This window comes from Bidens hawaiensis, unplaced genomic scaffold (assembly GCF_021521415.1).
Source record: "Bidens hawaiensis isolate Kalapana, Puna unplaced genomic scaffold, B.hawaiensis_p1.1 tig00040142_1, whole genome shotgun sequence".
NCBI lineage: Eukaryota > Viridiplantae > Streptophyta > Magnoliopsida > Asterales > Asteraceae > Bidens > Bidens hawaiensis.
Genome location: NW_027505653.1, coordinates 111,323 through 130,483, shown reverse-complemented (window position 1 = coordinate 130,483; position 19,161 = coordinate 111,323). Strand labels below are relative to the sequence as shown.

The 19,161-nt window shown below is 34.7% G+C and overlaps 1 protein-coding gene across 1 annotated transcript; it reads right to left on the bottom strand.

Annotated features, from left to right (window-relative positions):
* Positions 1–1,050: 1,050 nt before the first annotated feature.
* On the bottom strand, positions 1,051–18,679 carry LOC143614522 (E3 ubiquitin-protein ligase UPL6-like). The gene is made up of 26 exons (XM_077087937.1): positions 18,498–18,679; positions 16,778–16,875; positions 16,438–16,565; positions 15,800–15,911; positions 15,520–15,700; positions 15,238–15,420; positions 13,902–14,084; positions 13,749–13,821; positions 13,548–13,666; positions 12,470–12,771; positions 12,295–12,391; positions 12,084–12,218; positions 11,925–12,008; positions 10,397–10,483; positions 10,169–10,309; positions 9,929–10,054; positions 9,740–9,838; positions 6,658–6,725; positions 5,923–5,989; positions 5,676–5,846; positions 5,502–5,591; positions 3,987–4,067; positions 3,823–3,896; positions 3,164–3,235; positions 2,997–3,086; positions 1,051–1,297 (listed from the first exon to the last, which is right to left on the bottom strand). Exons 1-26 carry the CDS (start codon positions 18,657–18,659, stop codon positions 1,231–1,233), a joined length of 3,090 nt encoding a protein of 1,029 aa, XP_076944052.1. The 5' UTR covers positions 18,660–18,679; the 3' UTR covers positions 1,051–1,230.
* Between the last annotated feature and the right edge of the window lie 482 nt (positions 18,680–19,161).

Genomic DNA, 19,161 nt, shown 5'->3' with positions numbered 1-19,161 from the left:
ATTCCAACAACAACCTTTTCTTAGCTGCATTTCCTTTATCTATTACTATCTCACTTGCAAGCAACTCATCTGTTATCTCTTCAATAATAAACTTTGAGGGTGAGCAGAAGTATGTGTGTACAGAGGTGTAATCATGCTCAACATACACATTCATTAATTTCCAAGCTCCAATATACTGAGCAAATCCCCTAACATCATCATCACTTCTCAAAGTTCTAAGCCCTCAATCCAATTCTGAACCAGGTACTAGATAGTGGTAGAATCTAACCTTTTTTGTAGGATATTGTAATTGCTCCAAGATTCCATCAAGCTCGTGAACAGAAAACTTGTCAATATCGAGCATGTCAACGAAATTGACAACGGCTCTGTTATAAACCCGTCCCGAAAATTTGGTGAAAGTACCACCATGATGCAACTTGATCAAGAACAAATGTGGATGATTAACTACAAATAAAAGATTAAACAGTTATTAGCTACATAAACCCGATTATAAACCCTAAAATTTGAACTTACCATAAAACTTCTCAACATCCGATTGTTCTAAGGCTTCACAGATGAAGAATCGAGGATCATCCATTTAGGGTTTTTGATTAATCGGCGTAGGAGAATGTTTTAATTTGGGGGAATTGAAGTAAAAGAAAAGCAGTATAGATGAAAAGACCAAACAGCCCTCACATGCGACTCACGTGACGTTTTTTAACTAAATTTTTCTAAAGGACATAACGTGTAGGAAAAAAATGTTTGAAGGACACCGCCTGTAAGAAAACTAAAAAAGGGACACGATCCATAAATTGGCTTTGTTTAAAGGACAAAATTTGTAATTCTGTCTTTTAAAATTTACATATATGTTCCAAATTTTATGTATAAAAGTTTCAACCGGACAAATTTTGGTGAAAAAATGAAGATTAATCAACGTGTCGGCAATAGGGTCGCTAAGAGATTAATCGGAGTCTGCGCTTAGTTGGGATTTTTACAACCAGCACAAATACAATAATATATGAACAAATAAAAGTGATAACAGAATATCAACTAGCCAGAAATTGAAAAACAAATCAGTCCATCTACAAAAACAATTCAAACCTCTTTTTCCCTTATAAAAATGTCATATTCTACATTCCATTGCAGCTGCAAGCCCACAACTACATTATGTACATGCTCTTCTTAAATATGCAACATATCACCTACCTTCGGTTTTAGTTTGATTACCGCACGGTCTAAAACAAAATATGTTCAACTTAAATCGAATCCCGCTTCCGCACTTATAGCATACAACAGCTTCTGCTCCATTTGCTCTTTACTGGAAATACATGTTCAAGTGTAAATAACTACTTTCTTTTGTAATACCATAATGATAACACTATAAATACCTAAACAAAGCGATTTAATAGGTTATATACATTTAAAATACAGCCAACCTGTTTAGCTAATAAATCATGAGGCGGTTTTAACGCATACCCCCTAAAAACTTGCATAATATCATATTTACCCGAGGAAAAAATAACTAATATCACATATATCCATTTAAATTACTTCAAAATCCATATTTACTTATATCGTAAACGAACTGAAAGAATTTATGTTTGTTTAATAAATGATCACACATAAACAAGGAATCGAGTACGAACACGAACAGAGATCGCTTTTGTTCAACTGTGTTTGTATGTCTAACTGTTAAGCCAAGGCAAATGTTTTATCAAGGTTTAAACTATAAATTTAGACTAAAGGTCTGAAGCTTGATCATTCGATTTAGATATTTATACAAAGTTATTCTCAGGTCCGAGGCATAGTTACCGGATTCGCCGGAAGACCCGCGAATTGCAAACTGGTTCGCGATGAACCCAAATGAAATTCGCTGCGTTCCGGTTCGCTCCGGTACGGCGTACCAAATAAACGAATTCGGTATTCCAATTCGCTACTGTACACTATGCCAAATTCTGATGACGGTGCTGCCATTTTTGGCGGAAAAGAAGGAAGTTGGAAGCGGAGGCGGCGTATCTGAAGTTAAGAACGTGTGTGTTTTTGTTACAGGCTTTAAAAAGTTTGGTTATTTTGACAATTAACCCCTTAAGCTTTCACCAGTTACATTTAGTCCCTAAAGTTTAAAAATATTCACATAAAAACAATTAAAAAAGTAAAATTAGTTTGTGTTTATTAACAATAAACACCCTCTATTTTCACTAGTTTACTTTGATTCTTAAACTTGTTTATAAATAACATGAATTGCAAATTAACATGATATATGTACAATTATATAAAAATTGTAAATAGCTATTTTTTGATTTGGGTGTTCTAACTACATGGTACACCGTACCGGTTCGTACCGAAATGAATATACCCCCCTCCGTACCGAATACGTTACCTTTAGCGAATTGCGCCGCGAACCCGTACCGGAGCGAACCGCGAATTAGGTAACTATGGTCCGAGGTAACTCATCAAAATCGCTTTTGTTCAATTGTGTTCGTGAACGTTTGGTAATTTGTTTATATCATTATATGTTCGTCCATTTATGTTCGTTCATGTTCATTAGTTTATACTCTGCCATTAAAGGTTTTTATATTTTATGCTTTTTATCTTCTAGTTTATTATCCTAACATTTAAATTTTTTATATATTTCTTTGTTTCTCATCTCAACTCTAATAATAGAAACCCTAGGACCTAAATTTATATTTCCTTTTTTGAGTGATAACGCCTGATACTTGAGTTTTAAGAAGGCTTTGCATAACATTAATATCTGTTCATGAATTTGTGTTCGTTTGTTTGTTTATGTTCGTGTTTTAAACTAATAAACACAAACAAAATCACTCCCATAACAAACAACAACGAACAGGACCTTCCATTAGGTTTGTTTTAGCGAATCGTTCGTTTGCCTGATAAATGCTAAACGAATGAACATGAACAAGAAGATCCAGTTCGGTTCGGTAACTCTCATATCGTAATTTAAAATATGATCATTATACCTTATCTTTCTTCTTATGAATTAGAGAACAATAACAAACCTTCGATATGGAGGAAGCTTTAACAGATTCATGCAAGTTGCTGATGTCGGTAATCGTTCAAGAGCTTCTTCAGAAGCACTACCAGCAGCTCTGTAAAACCAATAAATAATACACCAAATAGTAAGTATTATATTATTATAAGCTTCACCATAATATATGAACAGTACCGTTGTATACAAAATAAGGGTTCCAAATACTTGAATCCTAGCAGAGGACCTCTTGAACATCCCGTCACAAACCTAACAAAATATTTTAGCAATTATAAAGTTAAAAAGATTGTTACAAAGTTTAAAAAAAAAAGATTGGGTCGAATCATATATATGCAAAATCTGAAACATTGAATATTAGAGGACTAGCTTAGAATTAACATAAAATCAAATATAGACATTACATAACTGATTAAATTAGAACAAGAAATGAATAAAAATGTAATAATAATTAGGAGTGTAAATGAACTGAACATTCGATGAATTGTTCGTGAACAGTTCGACGGGAATTCGTTTATGTTTATTTAATAAACACATGAACACGAACACGTCTCGTTCGTTCATTTATGTTCGTGAATGTTCATTTGTGTTCGTTAGTTTACATTTGTTTATCTTCGTTTTTTTACGTTCGTTAAAAAATTCTGTTAAAACTTTCTAACCTCATTACAATATAGTCAAGTTTTAATAACACATTTGTTTTATTAACAAACAAGCACGCGCAAGAAAACTCCATTTGTTTAATTGTTCCGTGTTTTATCATTTGTTCGGTTCGTTTAATTGATCGTGTCCGTTCGGCTTGTTTACAAGCCTACTAATAGTGTCAAAGAAGTCAATCTTACTTCAAGAACTTGTGCTGATTTTCCAAGGAAAAGTTTTTGAGAATCTCCCATAACATCTCAATGACATAATGTTCCTGTGAAGATGATAAATAGCATGTATGACTTCTGATAGAAAGTGCTGAAAGATTAAATTTAAATTAAAATAAAATAAAATCCAAGCTTACACGATGATATCCGCCAGCATAATTTGTGTTTGAACGAAGGTCATCCACATCGAATCCATCAACTGACCCTGATATCAGAAGCTGCAGAAAGTAGTTGAAACAGAAAACAAACAAGTTAAGTATGCATTAAATGTAATTATAAAAATATAATAAAATTACAATAATAGTCTCAATCTAAAAAAATATGAATAAATTAAAAAAAAAGTCATTTAGAAGAGCAACGCTTTTGAACCATACGGCCCTTAGTTGCTTAAAAAACTTATGTTTGCAAATAATAGGAGTTTTTTACCAAACTAGTGTAGTTGGTAAAATTATTTACCAAAGTAATGTACTTTGAAACTTAATTACCAAAATGGGTATTTTTAGTGGGACCCACCACCCACTTCATCTCCTTCCTCTTCCATCTAAACCCATTTTCCTCTCTCAACCTAGACCCGATCGAATAATCCGGCGACCACCAATAATCTTCCACCGATTACCATGCTAGGCCTAACACAGTTTCGCCATTACTCCATCACTCTCTTAACAGGTTTTTCAGAGGTGGTTATGGATCTTCGGGTTCACCGAGGCACTCCGCTGGTGGATCTTGCTTTGGAAAGCCAATTAACTTGTTTCATCATGCTGCCTGTGTTTTATCAAACTTCCTGTGTTGGTGTCATTGAGGTTTCCACAACACTTCCAGCTCGTCTTGCTTTAATATTGACTTGAAACGTCAACTAAAGGTCGTGATCATATTGGTGGTCGCGAATCGGTGACGGAGTGACGGCGAAACTGTGTTAGGGCATGGTAACCGGTGGAAGATTATTGGTGATCGCCGGATTATTCGATCGGGTCTAGGTTGAGAGAGGAAAATGGGTTTAGATGGAAGAGGAAGAGGATGAAGTGGGTGAGTGGGTGGTGGGTCCCACTAAAAATACCCATTCTGGTAATTAAGTTTCAAGGTACACTACTTTGGTAAATAATTTTACTAACTACACTAGTTTGGTAAAAAACTCCAAATAATAGGCTTGGAAACCAACTAAATGTTTCAGTGAAGTGTTTGTGAACCGTTAGACAGAAGTTCGTTTATGATAAACGAACGAACATGAACAGCATATTATGTTCATTTAAGTAACTGAACAAACATGAACACATCTCATTCTATCATTTATGTTTGCTAGTTTACATTTGTGAAGTTTGTTCGTTTACATTAATTAGTATATACATTTACCTTTAGACCTATTACAATTCACTCTAGTTATAATAACTCTTTAGGCCCAAAAATTTGTTGCCCACATTTAATTTTAATCGGTTTTAGCTCAGTTTTATTTGTTCACTTATGTGAAGCTAAGTTCATCCGTTTACGTTTGTGAACCATTCATTTATACTGTTAATAATAATAATGAACAAATATATACGAGCAAGTTCATTTTCTTAATAAATGAACACGAACAAGAAAACCTGTTCATATTCAATTGTATGTTCGGTTAAAGCTAATAATAATCCAGATCTCTACATATCAAAAGTTCACAAGACCTGAAGTTCATGCTCGTCAAACATGTCAATCCAATCTTTCTGAATAAGCTGTTGAAATCCTCTTAAGAAATGAGAACTTTGTTGGCGTATCTAAGAACACGATAAAAACACGATGCATGTGAGTCACACTTAACATAAATAAAAGATATAATAAAAACATAATAAATAAAGCACCTGAGTATTGAGACGGTGATTGGCAACAAGATGAATAAATGTGATAACATTGTCATTGCCAACGCGTACATTCTTCCCATTTGGGATTAGTTCTTCTGCTGTTTGTTCCCCGAATTCATTATTAAAAATTACAAAGTATAATTCTAACTCTGCCAAGTCACCTTCATACCGCTGCAATAAAAGTTTGTTCAAAAGAGGTTGCAATTCTGTTACAACTTAAAAACCAATATTTTTTCAAAAAACAAACCTTTAGAAAAATAAGATGGCGATATAATTCAGGATCTAAAGACGGCAAATCATTCAAATAGTTGTGCCTGAAAGGGGATTATAGTTAGAATATTTCTCATTATGAATTATGAAACTGCAAATAAAAGCATGATGTAGAAATTTTAATATATATATATATATACACACACACACATATAATATAGTACTATAAACAAGTATATGGGTGTTGTATCGCCTAGTTAACAAACATGAAAACAAGTCTCGTTAGTTCATTTATGTTCATGGACGGCCGCTCATTTATGTCCGTTTGTTTACATTTGTTTTCATTAAATATTGTAACTTTTTAGGCCTGTTACAATTTAGTCTAATTGTATAAAATTAAAAATATCACCAATAACAACTTAGTCTAGTTTTATAAGAATAAAATATCACCAAATACAATTTAGTCTAGCTCTATGATTTTTAAACCAAACAAATGATTCTCACGCTTACTTTTAACTGGTGTTCAGTTATGTTTGTTTGTTTGTGTTCGTGTACATTCGTGAACAGTTCGTTAATACCATTAACAAATGAACGGGTAAACACTCAATTTCTTAGCAAACGAACACGAACACGAACAAGATGCTCCCTTACTGTTCGTGTTTGATCATCTGTTCATGTTTGTTCGGTGTGTTACAAGCTTATTTGCTCCGTTATCTCAAATGAAACAATTAGGAGAGCAATATACACTTATTTAAACTATGAAAATACTTACTTTTGCTTCAGCTTGCTCAAAAAAAATGTAGCAAATGGTATATCAACCAGAATCCCTTCAAACATTGCCTGCAACATCAAGAATGAGAAATAATCCATCATTAAAATTTCAGATATTATGGCGACTAAAATATCATAAATAATGGCATTTGTGATAGCGGTAAACCTATTCCAAAAGGGGATTGGGCCTGGGCCAATTAAGAAATATGGGTCAAGTGGATAAAATGGACCAGTGGGCAACGGGTTGAAGTTAATTCACGCGGAGCCCCATGAGGGAGGTTGAAGAATCCATGGGTTTTTCAATACCCACGTTCAGTTTTCATGTTAATGCATTTTGTTTTAAGAATTGGCTAGTTGTTCTTTATGCTTTTGAAGTACTACTTTGTTTGTTTTTTCCTAGAATTAGAACGTGGATAGGGTTTTGCTTCCTATATGTACTGTTCTTTTTATTCAATGAAGGGGGTGAATTTTATGTTAACTTTTCTTTGGTTTTTCTCTCTCGTGAATAACCAGTAAGCCTTTTTCCATTGCTAGCACAAAATTGGCTTCTTTGTGTGGTGTTCTTTGGATTCGATTTTAAAACTAAGGTGGTGATTCTGTATCCTTAAGAGTTAAATTGAGTAGCCCTAACAATTCTCGTGTGGTGTTTCTGTATCACGGTGTTTGGTGTCTCCAATATTCTTTCATGTTCGAATTTCCTATCCGTTACCAGTTTGGTGTATATCATCTGGTATCAAAGCCGAAACCGATTGTTTCGACTCGTAATCTCACTACCTGTTAGTGTTCAAATTGCTCTTGCATCCCCTCAATACCTGCTGCCTTTTTTTGTCACCTGATTTGTGCAATAATGGCTTACGAGACCAGAACTGTTGGAACAACAAGAGAACTGCAAGACCAATTTCGTGAACTATCCATCGTCATGCAACAGCAGCGGGGTTGGGAACGAACCCCTCCTAGATACCAACCAGAAGATGAAGATGATGATGTTCGTTCGGATGCCGGGGATTACAACCCCCATGGTCGCCGGCACCGTGAAGCCTATGACAACAATGATATAAAAGTAGACATACCTGAGTACAATGGACGCTTAGATCCCTATGAGTTTATCGATTGGTTACGCACTATTGAACGAGTGTTTGACTACCAACAAACACCGGAGAAAAACGGGTAAAGTTGGTCGCTTTGAAACTGCAAAAATACGCATCAACATGGTGGGCTAATATCAGTTCACAACGGGAGAATTGGGCAAAAGTAAGGTCCGTTCATGGTATAAAATGAAGAAATTGCTCAAAGCCAAATTCATGCCGGTGTATTATCTCCAAGAGAACTTCTCTAAGCTCCATAATATCAAGCAAGGAACAAGAACCATTCAAGAGCTTTCCCAGGAGTTTGCACACCTGCTTATGAAGTGTGATTTGAACCCTGATGAACCGCAAACCATTGTGAGATATCTAGGAACAATTGAACCAAGAATTGCTAACATGATCGAGTTGCCATCATACTCAACCTTGGCTGAACTCATCCTCCTAGCACACAAAATCGAGGGTCAACAGAAGGCTCGAGGCAAGTTGGAGGTGTCCAAGTCTTTAGTTAAAGCTGCAGTACCTACACCAAACACTCCTTCCCTTACACCTGCTATTACCATTCCGTCGAAGACGAATGATTCACCCGAGAGTTCAAACACTGCATCAAAGCACTCAAGGCGCTCTTTTCGACTCGTTGCCAAGGATTTGGACATATTGCATCTGAATTCCCCAAAAAACGTGTCATTACTTTAACCGAGTTTGAAGCCTTGACCGGGCCCCATTATAATGACGAAACATATCCAACAACAACCTGCAGAAGAGATAGTAGTAGGACCTGATGAAGGGGACTGTTTGATGGTGCAACGGATGTTAAGTGGAACCACAATTCAAGGTGATAATGTACAACGAGAGTCCTTGTTTCGTACTCGCTGCACTAAACGAAACAAGGTATGTTCACTGATTGTCGATAGTGGAAGCTGTACTAATGCTGCGTCGCAGTCCCTGATCACAAAACTGAATCTACCAACTGAACGCTATCCTTCACCATATGATCTCCAGTGGCTCAACCAAGACAAAGGCTTGAGAGTCGCAACAAGAGTTCTCATACCATTTACCATTGGACAGAAGTACAAGGACGAGATTTGGTGTGACATCCTTCCCATGGACGCATGTCAGGTGTTATTGGGTCGACCATGGTTATTTGATAGGAAAGTCATACATGATGGGCATATAAGAACACCTGCTCGTTTATTAAAGATGGTCAGAAAATTACCTTACTACCCTTATCACCCGATGACCGTGGTCAGCGAGCTCTTTTGGTATCTTCTTTTGGCAAGTCGTCTGTACTCGAGTTTAAACCTACTCCATCAAGTTGGAGGGCAAACTTTCTCAAAGGTGGAGAGGATGATAGCAGTAAACCTATTCAAAAGGGGATTGGGCCTGGGCCAATTATGAAATATGGGTCAGGTGGACAAAATGGACCAGTGGGCACCAGGTTGAAGTTAATTCATGTGGAGCCCCATGAGGGAGGTTGAAGAATCCATGGGTTTTTTAATACCCACATTGCCTGATCCCCACTCCTTTTTCAGTTTTCATGTTACTGCATTTTGTTTTAAGATTTGGCTAGTTGTTCTTTATGCTTTTTAAGTAGTACTTTCTTTGTTTGTTTTTTCCTAGAATTAGAACATGTGTAGGGTTTTGCTTCCTATATGTACTGTTCTTTTTATTCTATGAAGGGGGTGAATTTTATGTTTTAACTTTTCTTTGGTTTTTCTCTCTTGTGAATAACCAGTAAGCCTTTTCCATTGCTAGCACAAAATTGGTTTATTTGTGTGGTGTTCTTTGGATTCGATTTTAAAACTAAGGTGGTGATTATGTGTGCCTAAGAGTTAAATCGAGTAGCCCTAACGAGTTCTTGTGTGGTGTTTTTGTATCACGGTGTTCGTTAGCCTCCGATTTTCTTTCATATTAATTTCCTATCCGTTACCAGTTTGGTGTATATCAATGTGGTTCTTGATGATCTAAAGAGAATATAATATCAAGTAGTTTTGCAAATACCTTTCCAAGAATAACTCCAAGAAATTGGAAAAATTGCAGATGTTGTTCGTGTATCATTCCCGATCCAGGATTAGGATATAGTAGGTGATCAATTGTCTCCTGGATATATCAAAAGCAAACCATAAATTTACAAATGATCAAAAGCAAGTGTATGTGCAAGATACAAGATTATGTTGTATAAGTATTGACCTTAAATAGTCCATACTGCATATCAAAAGCTGCTCGAGTGATATTCTCCATAAAGTCTTTAAAAATCCCACCACCATCAATACCTGCCTCCTCTACTCCAAATTCATTCACAAAAGTAACCCGAATCTACATGCCCATATCACCATCAAGCATATCACCATCAAAATATGAAACATCATCTTATATATAAATTTAAAAAAATAAAATAAATAAAATAAAATTGATGCATCAAATATGTACCACTCCACGAAGATCTTCTTCGGATAATGTGCTCAACTGACTAAAAGCATCTTCTAGAATGCGGTCTCGTCTTATCTTAAACGTGGTTCGGTTAAAAAGTGAGTGGGGCCCGGGTCTTTCCTTGATCGCAGCAAGCTGTGACTGTAAAGTTAAAATATAAATATGAATTATGAACCTGGGTATAAACAAGATAGAAACTTGTAACAAGAGTTTTAACTTTTAACTCACAGTGAATAATTTAACTCTGCTAGTAAATGGTACCAAGAAAGGAGCTTGTTTCAGTATGTCATGCGCCCTTGTGTTTTCAATCATAGCCTGCTAGTCACAATGATGATGATGATGATGATGATGATAATGATAATAATAATAATAATAATAATAATAATAATAATAATAATGAGAAAAAGAAATTGCCAAATGATCCTTTTGATTTGACCATATTGCAAGTTTGGAATCCATATTCCAAAATTTGCAAACTTAGTTCAAACTTTTGTGAGAGGGTTGCACATTTAGTCCCCACCATTAATCCCAGATAGTTTTTTTAACGGAAAAGTGATGTCATCTGTCATTCACGTAAGAGGATAATGTTCAAAGTTGGACCCCTAAATTTTGGACCCCTAACAAAATACTCTTTCAAACTCCAAAACTTAAAGCGTTGACTTCATCACCTTCGATTATGCACCGAACCTTTTATTATGCATTGATCAAAGGTGATGAAGTCGACGTTAGGAGTTTGAAAGTGTGTTTTATTATTGTTCAAAATTCGAAAAAAGACTATTACCGCGTGAATGGCACATGACATCATTTTTACATTAAAAATTAACTGGGATTAACGGTGGGGACTCAACATGCAACCCTCTCCCAAATGTTTAAACTAAGTTTGCAACTTTTTAACCCGGAGAACTGAACTTGCAATATGGTCAAAGTGTCAAACCACAGGGACCATTTGCGAAATATTCTCTAATAATAAGAGCTTGTTTGGTTCATGGAATCTAATGGAAATGGAATTGGAATTGCAAAACTTTCCATCCAAATTCGTGTTGGGTTGGTTAATCAAGGAATTGGAATATTAAAATTTTCCTACACTCAATGGAATTTAAATTCCTTCCATAGTGTGAAGGATTTCTAAACATTCCATTGGTATGCTGATAAATTACCAAAAACTCCCCACCTCCTCAATTATTTTTCCTATTTTTTTTCTTTCTTCTAATCACTACGATTATAAACAATATTCAAAAATCTGCTTTCAAGCTTTTAATACGTTTATTTCCATTAATCACAAATTCAAAAGCTCATCTATATTCTGTTCCTATTTCTTTGTGCTAATTGATACTTCTGTTTTATTTTTCTTCACAAAATCAAAAATAAATTTTTCTTTCTACCTCCACTGTCATCTCTGAAAACTAAAAGATGAAGACAAGGAGTGAAATCGATTCGAGTAGAAAACACTAATGAAACATAAGGCAAAAATCAAAGCTGATTAGAACAAGAAGCAAACAAAGCATAAACTGGTAAGGGAGCAACGCTGAAGGTTGGAACCAAAATCAAAGTCTAGGGTTATGTTAGTAAGGGTAATTTCATAATTTTCATTTGTAAAATTTCAATTCCTTCTGTAAATTTCCCATCCAAACACGCTATAAGATTTCAAAGGATTCCAATTCTAATTCCAATTCCAATTGAATTTCCAATTCCTTTATAAAACATTCCGTGAACCAAACGCACCCTAAGTTAATGGTGAAGCAAGAATAAGTATTGCCTGAGAAATGAAATGATCGTTGACTCCATCTGCATGGAAGTTACTTGGATTTACAAACTGCCTTCTATTATTCCAATCTTGCAACTGTGTTGTAAATTTACACATCATCTCAAATAAAAACATGAAAAAACTACAATTATTGATGCAACTTCTTCATACCTGTGAAAGAAGTTCAGAAGCTGCAACAATAACCCTATATTGAACAAACTCAACACGGTGCTTCTTTAACGAAAGAGTGTTTGTATTAAACTTCATTGGTGCCACAGGGTTTAACCAAAGAATATGCCACAAATCCTGTAGAAAAAAGCAACAATAAATATAGTGACAAAGGCTGATGTCATCAATCTAAAAAGTAACAAAAAAAGAATACCTGTTTTAGCATAACAATCAATAATCTGATGTCATTTAGTGACAAAGGCTTTTCCTGCTCATAGAACTCTTCATTGTCAACAATCATAAGCATGTGCCTAATTACAAACATATGATTTTGAGGTTATATTAAATTATAATAACTTCAAAGATACAATAAAAAATAAGCCGCATACTTGTACACAGGGCAGAAAACCGCTAAAGGGAGGAGCCAGCCAAAAGCATCAGCGGGCAGGTATGGTGATACAGTCGACAAGCAAGACCAATTTTGATTTTTATGGCATCGTTTCATGAAATTCCAGAGTACAGATACTAGCTCGGTTCTATAAGCTAAAACTGTCATGATACGCTCCAGGGGCAAAATGGTAAAAGTCACATGGAGAAAAGAACAAGCTGCAGCAATGGCTGCTGCTTCCTTGTCACTTATTTTATTGGTTGAATCAGCAACAAGTGAAGAGTTTCCAAAAAGTACATTTGTCTGTTTGGCAAGTAGAGAAAAGAGTTTTAAGAATAGTCACTTATTTCTGAAAAGTCTACAAAATAATATGCAAAAACAGGATGACAAAAATCTCTATAGAAGAAGATTACAAAAACCGTAAGCCATATTACTAATATAATATCATTTCTTTTAAATATCACTTGGGACATTGTAAGCATTTGACTACACACTATGTGGCTTCACTAGTGTATTTATTTAACAATCTTCTTTACAATTCAAGGGCATCATAATAAAATTTCAAATAAATATGGTAACGTGCAAGTATGTATATGATAATTATTTACAACGTTACCTTCCAAAATTATAGTTTTCTTAATTTATATTCATTTGTGTTTATTTAATATCTCCTCTACGAATTTATAGTTTTCATAAATTATTAAATTTTTTGTATTCATTTGCGTTTATTTAAAATGTCCTCTACAATCATTCGGCATGTCAACAAATTTTTTTTCATGTATATACGTTTACATGCAAATATGATAGGTACAATTGTTTACAATACGATAACAAACAAAATAATAGTTTTCATAAATTATTGAATTCTTATATAAAAAACAAGCGTTGCAATTCTTAAGAAATAAAGCATTTTATGATCCTTTTCCTTCATGCATGCACATTTGTATATATGTAGGGCACCTTTTGTGTATTTAAAAATAATATTGCTATAAATAAACTTCTTTACTTTGTAGTATACAGGTTTGCATATGAACGAGTTGAGATAAACACCTCTAGTACAAAACGTCAATATAGCATACCAGTTGTAAGAGAAAGCGCGGATCTATAGCATTTGAAATCTGTTTTTCCAACTCTTTACTAAGAGGTACTACTTCTGGTGCATCATCAATAACCATATCATCATCACCCGTTACTGAATCTGCAGTATATTAACATTTTTTAAATAAGACTAATTCAATAAAGTGAATTTTGAGTGCTGAATAACATACTTTCTTATCTACTACCTGTATTTGATGTTTGAATAGGAGGAAGTAACTCCAGCAATAACGTTGCAACGTTAGCAAAATCTATAGCCTGAACAAGATAATGTAATTAAATAACTAACACAAATTCTTTTGCAAGAAAACAAATAGAAAGAAAATGCATTTGTGTACCATATCATATGGGCATGCAGGCCGAGCAAAAGCAACTCCAACTGCTTCCAGTAAATTACCAAGAAGACAGGCATAACCAGGGGATTCAACTGACATGTCAGAAGGCAATACTTTTTCATAGCTTTGAGTGCATGTTGCCATATTATGAAGATAATGCTGGCATAATCCTCGCGTAACATAAATCTGCACATAAAACAATTATTGATTGTTTAAAAGTAGTATTGAATAATCAGAACCCCGCACAGTTGGAACTTATCACAAGAAAAAGCAGCAGATTTGAACAAAAGTAATTAACAATCGTATATTGCATTGCATACATAATAATTAAACCAATGGACCCTTTAAATAAGACCCAAACTTGAAAGACAAAAAACTCTAAAACCATCAAATTGAAAACTACATAAAAATCCAACATCTATATCCTACAATAAAACTCCAGAAATAAGCAAGCTGAATACACTTATAATAAAAGACCGACTCTAGAATAATCTTATAGCCCAAATCGGACTCCACTCAAATTCTTACTTAATTCACAATTTTACATGTGAACCTAAACAATCAAAGCAACAATATGGTTGTAGAAAATAGTGTGTGGATGTGCTTCTACTAAGTCATTATATTTTAGCATACAAAAAGACATTTGTAAAGAGTATAAAAGAGATGTTTCATGAGATGGGAGTAAATGTTACTTAGATTAGGTGAAATAATGAGAAAATAGGTAGCTTTTAGCCAAGGTTGCAAAAGTCGCTAGGTGGACCCTAGGCGGCCGAGTAGGGAGTTGGGTGTACTAGGAGTACTCGGGGGAGTACTCGAAGAGTACTCGGACATGGTAAACATAAAAAATTAAATATGTGTTAAATATCATAAGTTTACTAATATTTATAATAAAATAGGTGAATATCAATATAAATAAGAGAGATACATTTTTAAACAATAAAGAAATCTAAAAGTTGATAGTCCTTAATTAAAAAAATAATATTTGTTATTTAATATTATAGAAATATGAATTATCGGCTCAAGTTCACCGATAAGATGTGATTCTGGCTGAGGTTGACCACCTTTAGTCGATTCTTAGTAACTAGGCGGAGTTAGAAGAATCTCACCATGGCGGCATACCTTGTAGCGAGTACTCGGGGAATACTCGGCCTTGTAAACCTACTTTTACAACATTGCTTTTAGCATACGCTTAATTATTTGTTTCAATTGCTATGGAAATGATCATCCAAAACTAAATACTGCCTAGACAAACAGAAAATAAGCAGAAGCAATTTAAATTTGATTATTGCAACTTCAAGTCGCAATGATCAAATAACTAAATCTAAAACGCTTCAATTACCTCCTTTAAGTAGGGAAAAATCTGCCATAGAAAGGGAATTGTAAGAATTTGTGAAGTAAAGCTCCATTTTAGGTCAACATCTGGACAAACACAATGCCCTTGACCAGTATGAGCAATAACTAGGGCAAGAATTGTCTCCATCAAAGACACTTTCCCGACACGCCCTTCAGATTTATAACTAACCTACAAAACAGCATAACCAAACTTTAACGAGTAATATCGGATTATACTTCACCTCTTAACAAATCAAATAGGGTTGAAAGTGGAAGTTGAAAAGTATACCTTTCCAGTAATAATAAGCTCCCGGGAAATGCAATATATGTTTTTCTGCAAAAGATAGCTGACTATCTTACAAGACCATGGAAGTTTGGGATCAATCAACATTGCTGCTGCTTTCAGCAGGATATTAATCGGTGAACCAGAGTCCAAAGAGGTGGTTAGCAGTTCGTCCTTGAACTGATATCTGTTCAAAATAACATATTACTCATTTACTCCAACAGAAAACAAGAAACATATACATGTATAAATATGTTCATATGATATAATATCACAGAAGACAAACCTATTATGATGTACAGCCTGTATACAGGCATAAGCAAGCATCTTAACCCTAAGATCGACCAGATCACGATTAGACAAATAATCTGAGCCACCAAAAAGCTTCAAAGCACCCCCTGCCACATAATAAACAAGTGTGAATACCATAGTTATTAAAAGCCCTCGCTTCTTGCGCCTAGGCCCATTTCTCAGGCGAGGCTCAATAAGTGCGCTTCTAGTTCCTAGGCGAGCGCTTCAGCATTGTCTATGCCAAGAACATGAGAAGATAAAAGCCAAGCAAAAGAAACGCAAGGAGTGCCATTAATGATACATTTTGTTATTCAAGTTCTGGAATTACATTTGAATCTTGACTATTATAGAACTTTTTATACTAATTAGATGATATAAAATGTTATATAATAGCTATTGCTTATTTTATTTGAAGAATAGTATTAATTTTCATATGCATAATATATTTTAAATTTTTTATTAAAGCGCACTTTTTTTTCTTCAGGCCCTCGCTTTTTTTGCTCCTTGCACCTAGGCCCTAGACGAGGCCAATGCGCCTCGAGTGCGCCTAGCGCATTTGATAACTACGGCAAATACCATAAAAATAATTTCTTATGGTAAAAGTGGATTTATAATACGGATAAGAAAAGCTACCACTGTCTTTCGCAAACTGTGAGAGCAAACGGCATGTCTCCACAAGGGTAGAAAAGTCAGAAACGTTATGTGGACTAAGAAAATAATGCAACTCCCGAAGAAAATCTGAATAGGGTCCAAAGCATTGGCTGAATGATGAAAACAAGTACAAGCAAAGAGTTAGATGCCACAAGCTTTAAGTGGTCTTTTTGTACAAACTTTTACTAACAATTAGTGTGCCAAATATGATTACAAACTTATACTGTTTCAATAACTTTTTGATAATAAACTTTAGACAGTCTATGCATAAAAAGCACAGCCCAAATGGACCCCTCCAGAAGTACAAGACTGGGAACAGCACCTGTCTACTCTTTCACAGTGTTTGCCATAAGTGGTATAAAACCGTTCTCGTGCATTTCCACGCTCTGCTTTCACCACTTTTCGTCCTCTAAAGCATTTCTGCAGAAAATGATTCAATGGCTACTACTCCTAATAATAATAAGAATGATTCTTGGCAAGTGAAAGAAAAGCAAAGATTCCAATTCAATAACTTAACGCAAACTGTTGTCTTTTTCATATTCAAAGACTCACATAAGAAATTATTACAAAAATAGATGGCTTAAGCAGCAATGTAACCAAGCATGCATGTTACCTTTTGGAAGGATAATAACATGTTTAACAAGAATGTATGCACGCGACCGAAAAGTAAGGATATATATCTAATTCATGTCGCAAAGGTAGCATGCATCAAACATAAGATGAGTTGACATTACACTGTCACAGTTTTACTTACAACCACAGTTAGATGACCTTGTATTGCATACACTGTAATTGCTAACACACACCTTTACAACCATGTTAATATCAAACAATTTGATGATTTTTTTGAATAAAATGTGTAGCCTACAGTGAAAGCTTTAAATAATCAAACACAATCAAGCTGCCAGCTGGTATATATGGAAGTATGCCTACCACTGAATAGTTAGGGTACATATTTATGTGCTTACATGTGGATGACTATATATGTTGCGGAGGTAATATGCATCAAACGAAAAATGAGTTGATGTCCTCGTTTAATTACAACCACAGTGGATGACTATATGTGTTGTGTGAACAGTAGTTGCCGACGTGCACCTTTACAGCATAGAGCCGGTACTAAACATGTGATGATTTTAGGAAAAAATTAGGATTATCTAACACATAACACAAACGGATCTTGATCTTTATTGTAAAAGGAGCACTTGCAATTTGTTTACTTTTATTAAAAAAAATTAATTAATTAAAAAAAAATCCTGGATCTAACCAGATGTACTTTTTTCTGTTATAATAGAAAAAAATTTCTACCTAAGAAGGATCAGTGTACGACCTCAGGAATTATATCTAAATAAATTCAGAAATTATATGTAAAAACTAAAGAATTTTTTTAATTTATTGGCAAATCCACTTTGATTCTCTATCAGCAAATATTGTGGTGATGTGGGACCCCTTGAAGAATCAACCACAATCGATAAAGAGTCTTGCTTAGTTTTATATGGTGTTTAGAATTCATTTTTTATGTTAAATCTGCCAGGAAGCTATTCGAAATTTGAATTCTTATTACCTCGTCAAGGTAAGGATACTAAGGCTTATTAAGAAACCATACAAAATATGCCAACAAAAGTTCAAAATATTAGAGTGAAAGATACAAAAAAACAATCCCTTAGTGGTCTAACGTTATAAAGTAGTCATAAAATACCATGCCCTGTGAGCTCTAGTTGTACATAAATTGGTAGTATCATATAACTTTATTTACAATTAGAGAGAAAAAAACGTATGATAGAAACAAGATAAAAGGTCCGTAAGTATCTCAGCAAACTTACGAACGAACAAACAAAAAAGAGCTTAAAATACAAGAATGCAATTCAGATACAATATCACAAAACATTGGGAGTTTGCCTACACCAACTAGTTTAAGAATGACTGCAATTCAAGGAGGTGATGCAATCATCAAATAGTAAATAAGTTAAAAATGAAGTGATTGATATTTTACAGACCAACCCTTAGGGATCCATTCACAAAGTAAAATTTGTTTGATGATTCACCTGAATGACGAGAGCGGCGGAGTTCTGTTGGCGCATCCATGATCGTTTGTTCCTCTCTAACTTGGCCTGCTCCAGAAGCTTCTTCCTGTCTCGTTCCTTTGAACTACGACCCCCTAAATCCACTCGTTTCCGATTAGAAGAAGGATCGCCACTGAAAAACATTCTTATTCAAAACCCTAGCCCCCTCAATTCTACACAAAGAAAACTTCAATTGATTAACCCTGTTATTATTTAAACCATCCAGGAAAATTGAAACAAACAAGAAAGAATTTGAGCATCCAAATGAAATGAAAAGCAAAGAGAAAGGGGTTTATATACGGAGGGGGAGGAAATATAATTTCGTTTTCTTTTCTTTTCGTAGGGAGGAAGAAACCAAATAATGTTTTGGTTTTTGACATTCATATAGCAGTTCTGTTATACACATGAGGCGGGTTCGGTCCCGCTTGTGTCACTTTGAGTTTGGGTAGATATTTATATAGCCTTGTACAGGTTATTAGTTCGGATTCTGTCAGACCCTGACTAGTACAATGCGGAATCGTAAAACGGGAATGTAACAGACATCTCTGTTATCAACCACATTGTTATAAAGAAATATTACAAACTAATTTACAATATGTTACATTGGTCTATCTTTGTTTACAAACTAGATGTTACAATAAGTCTG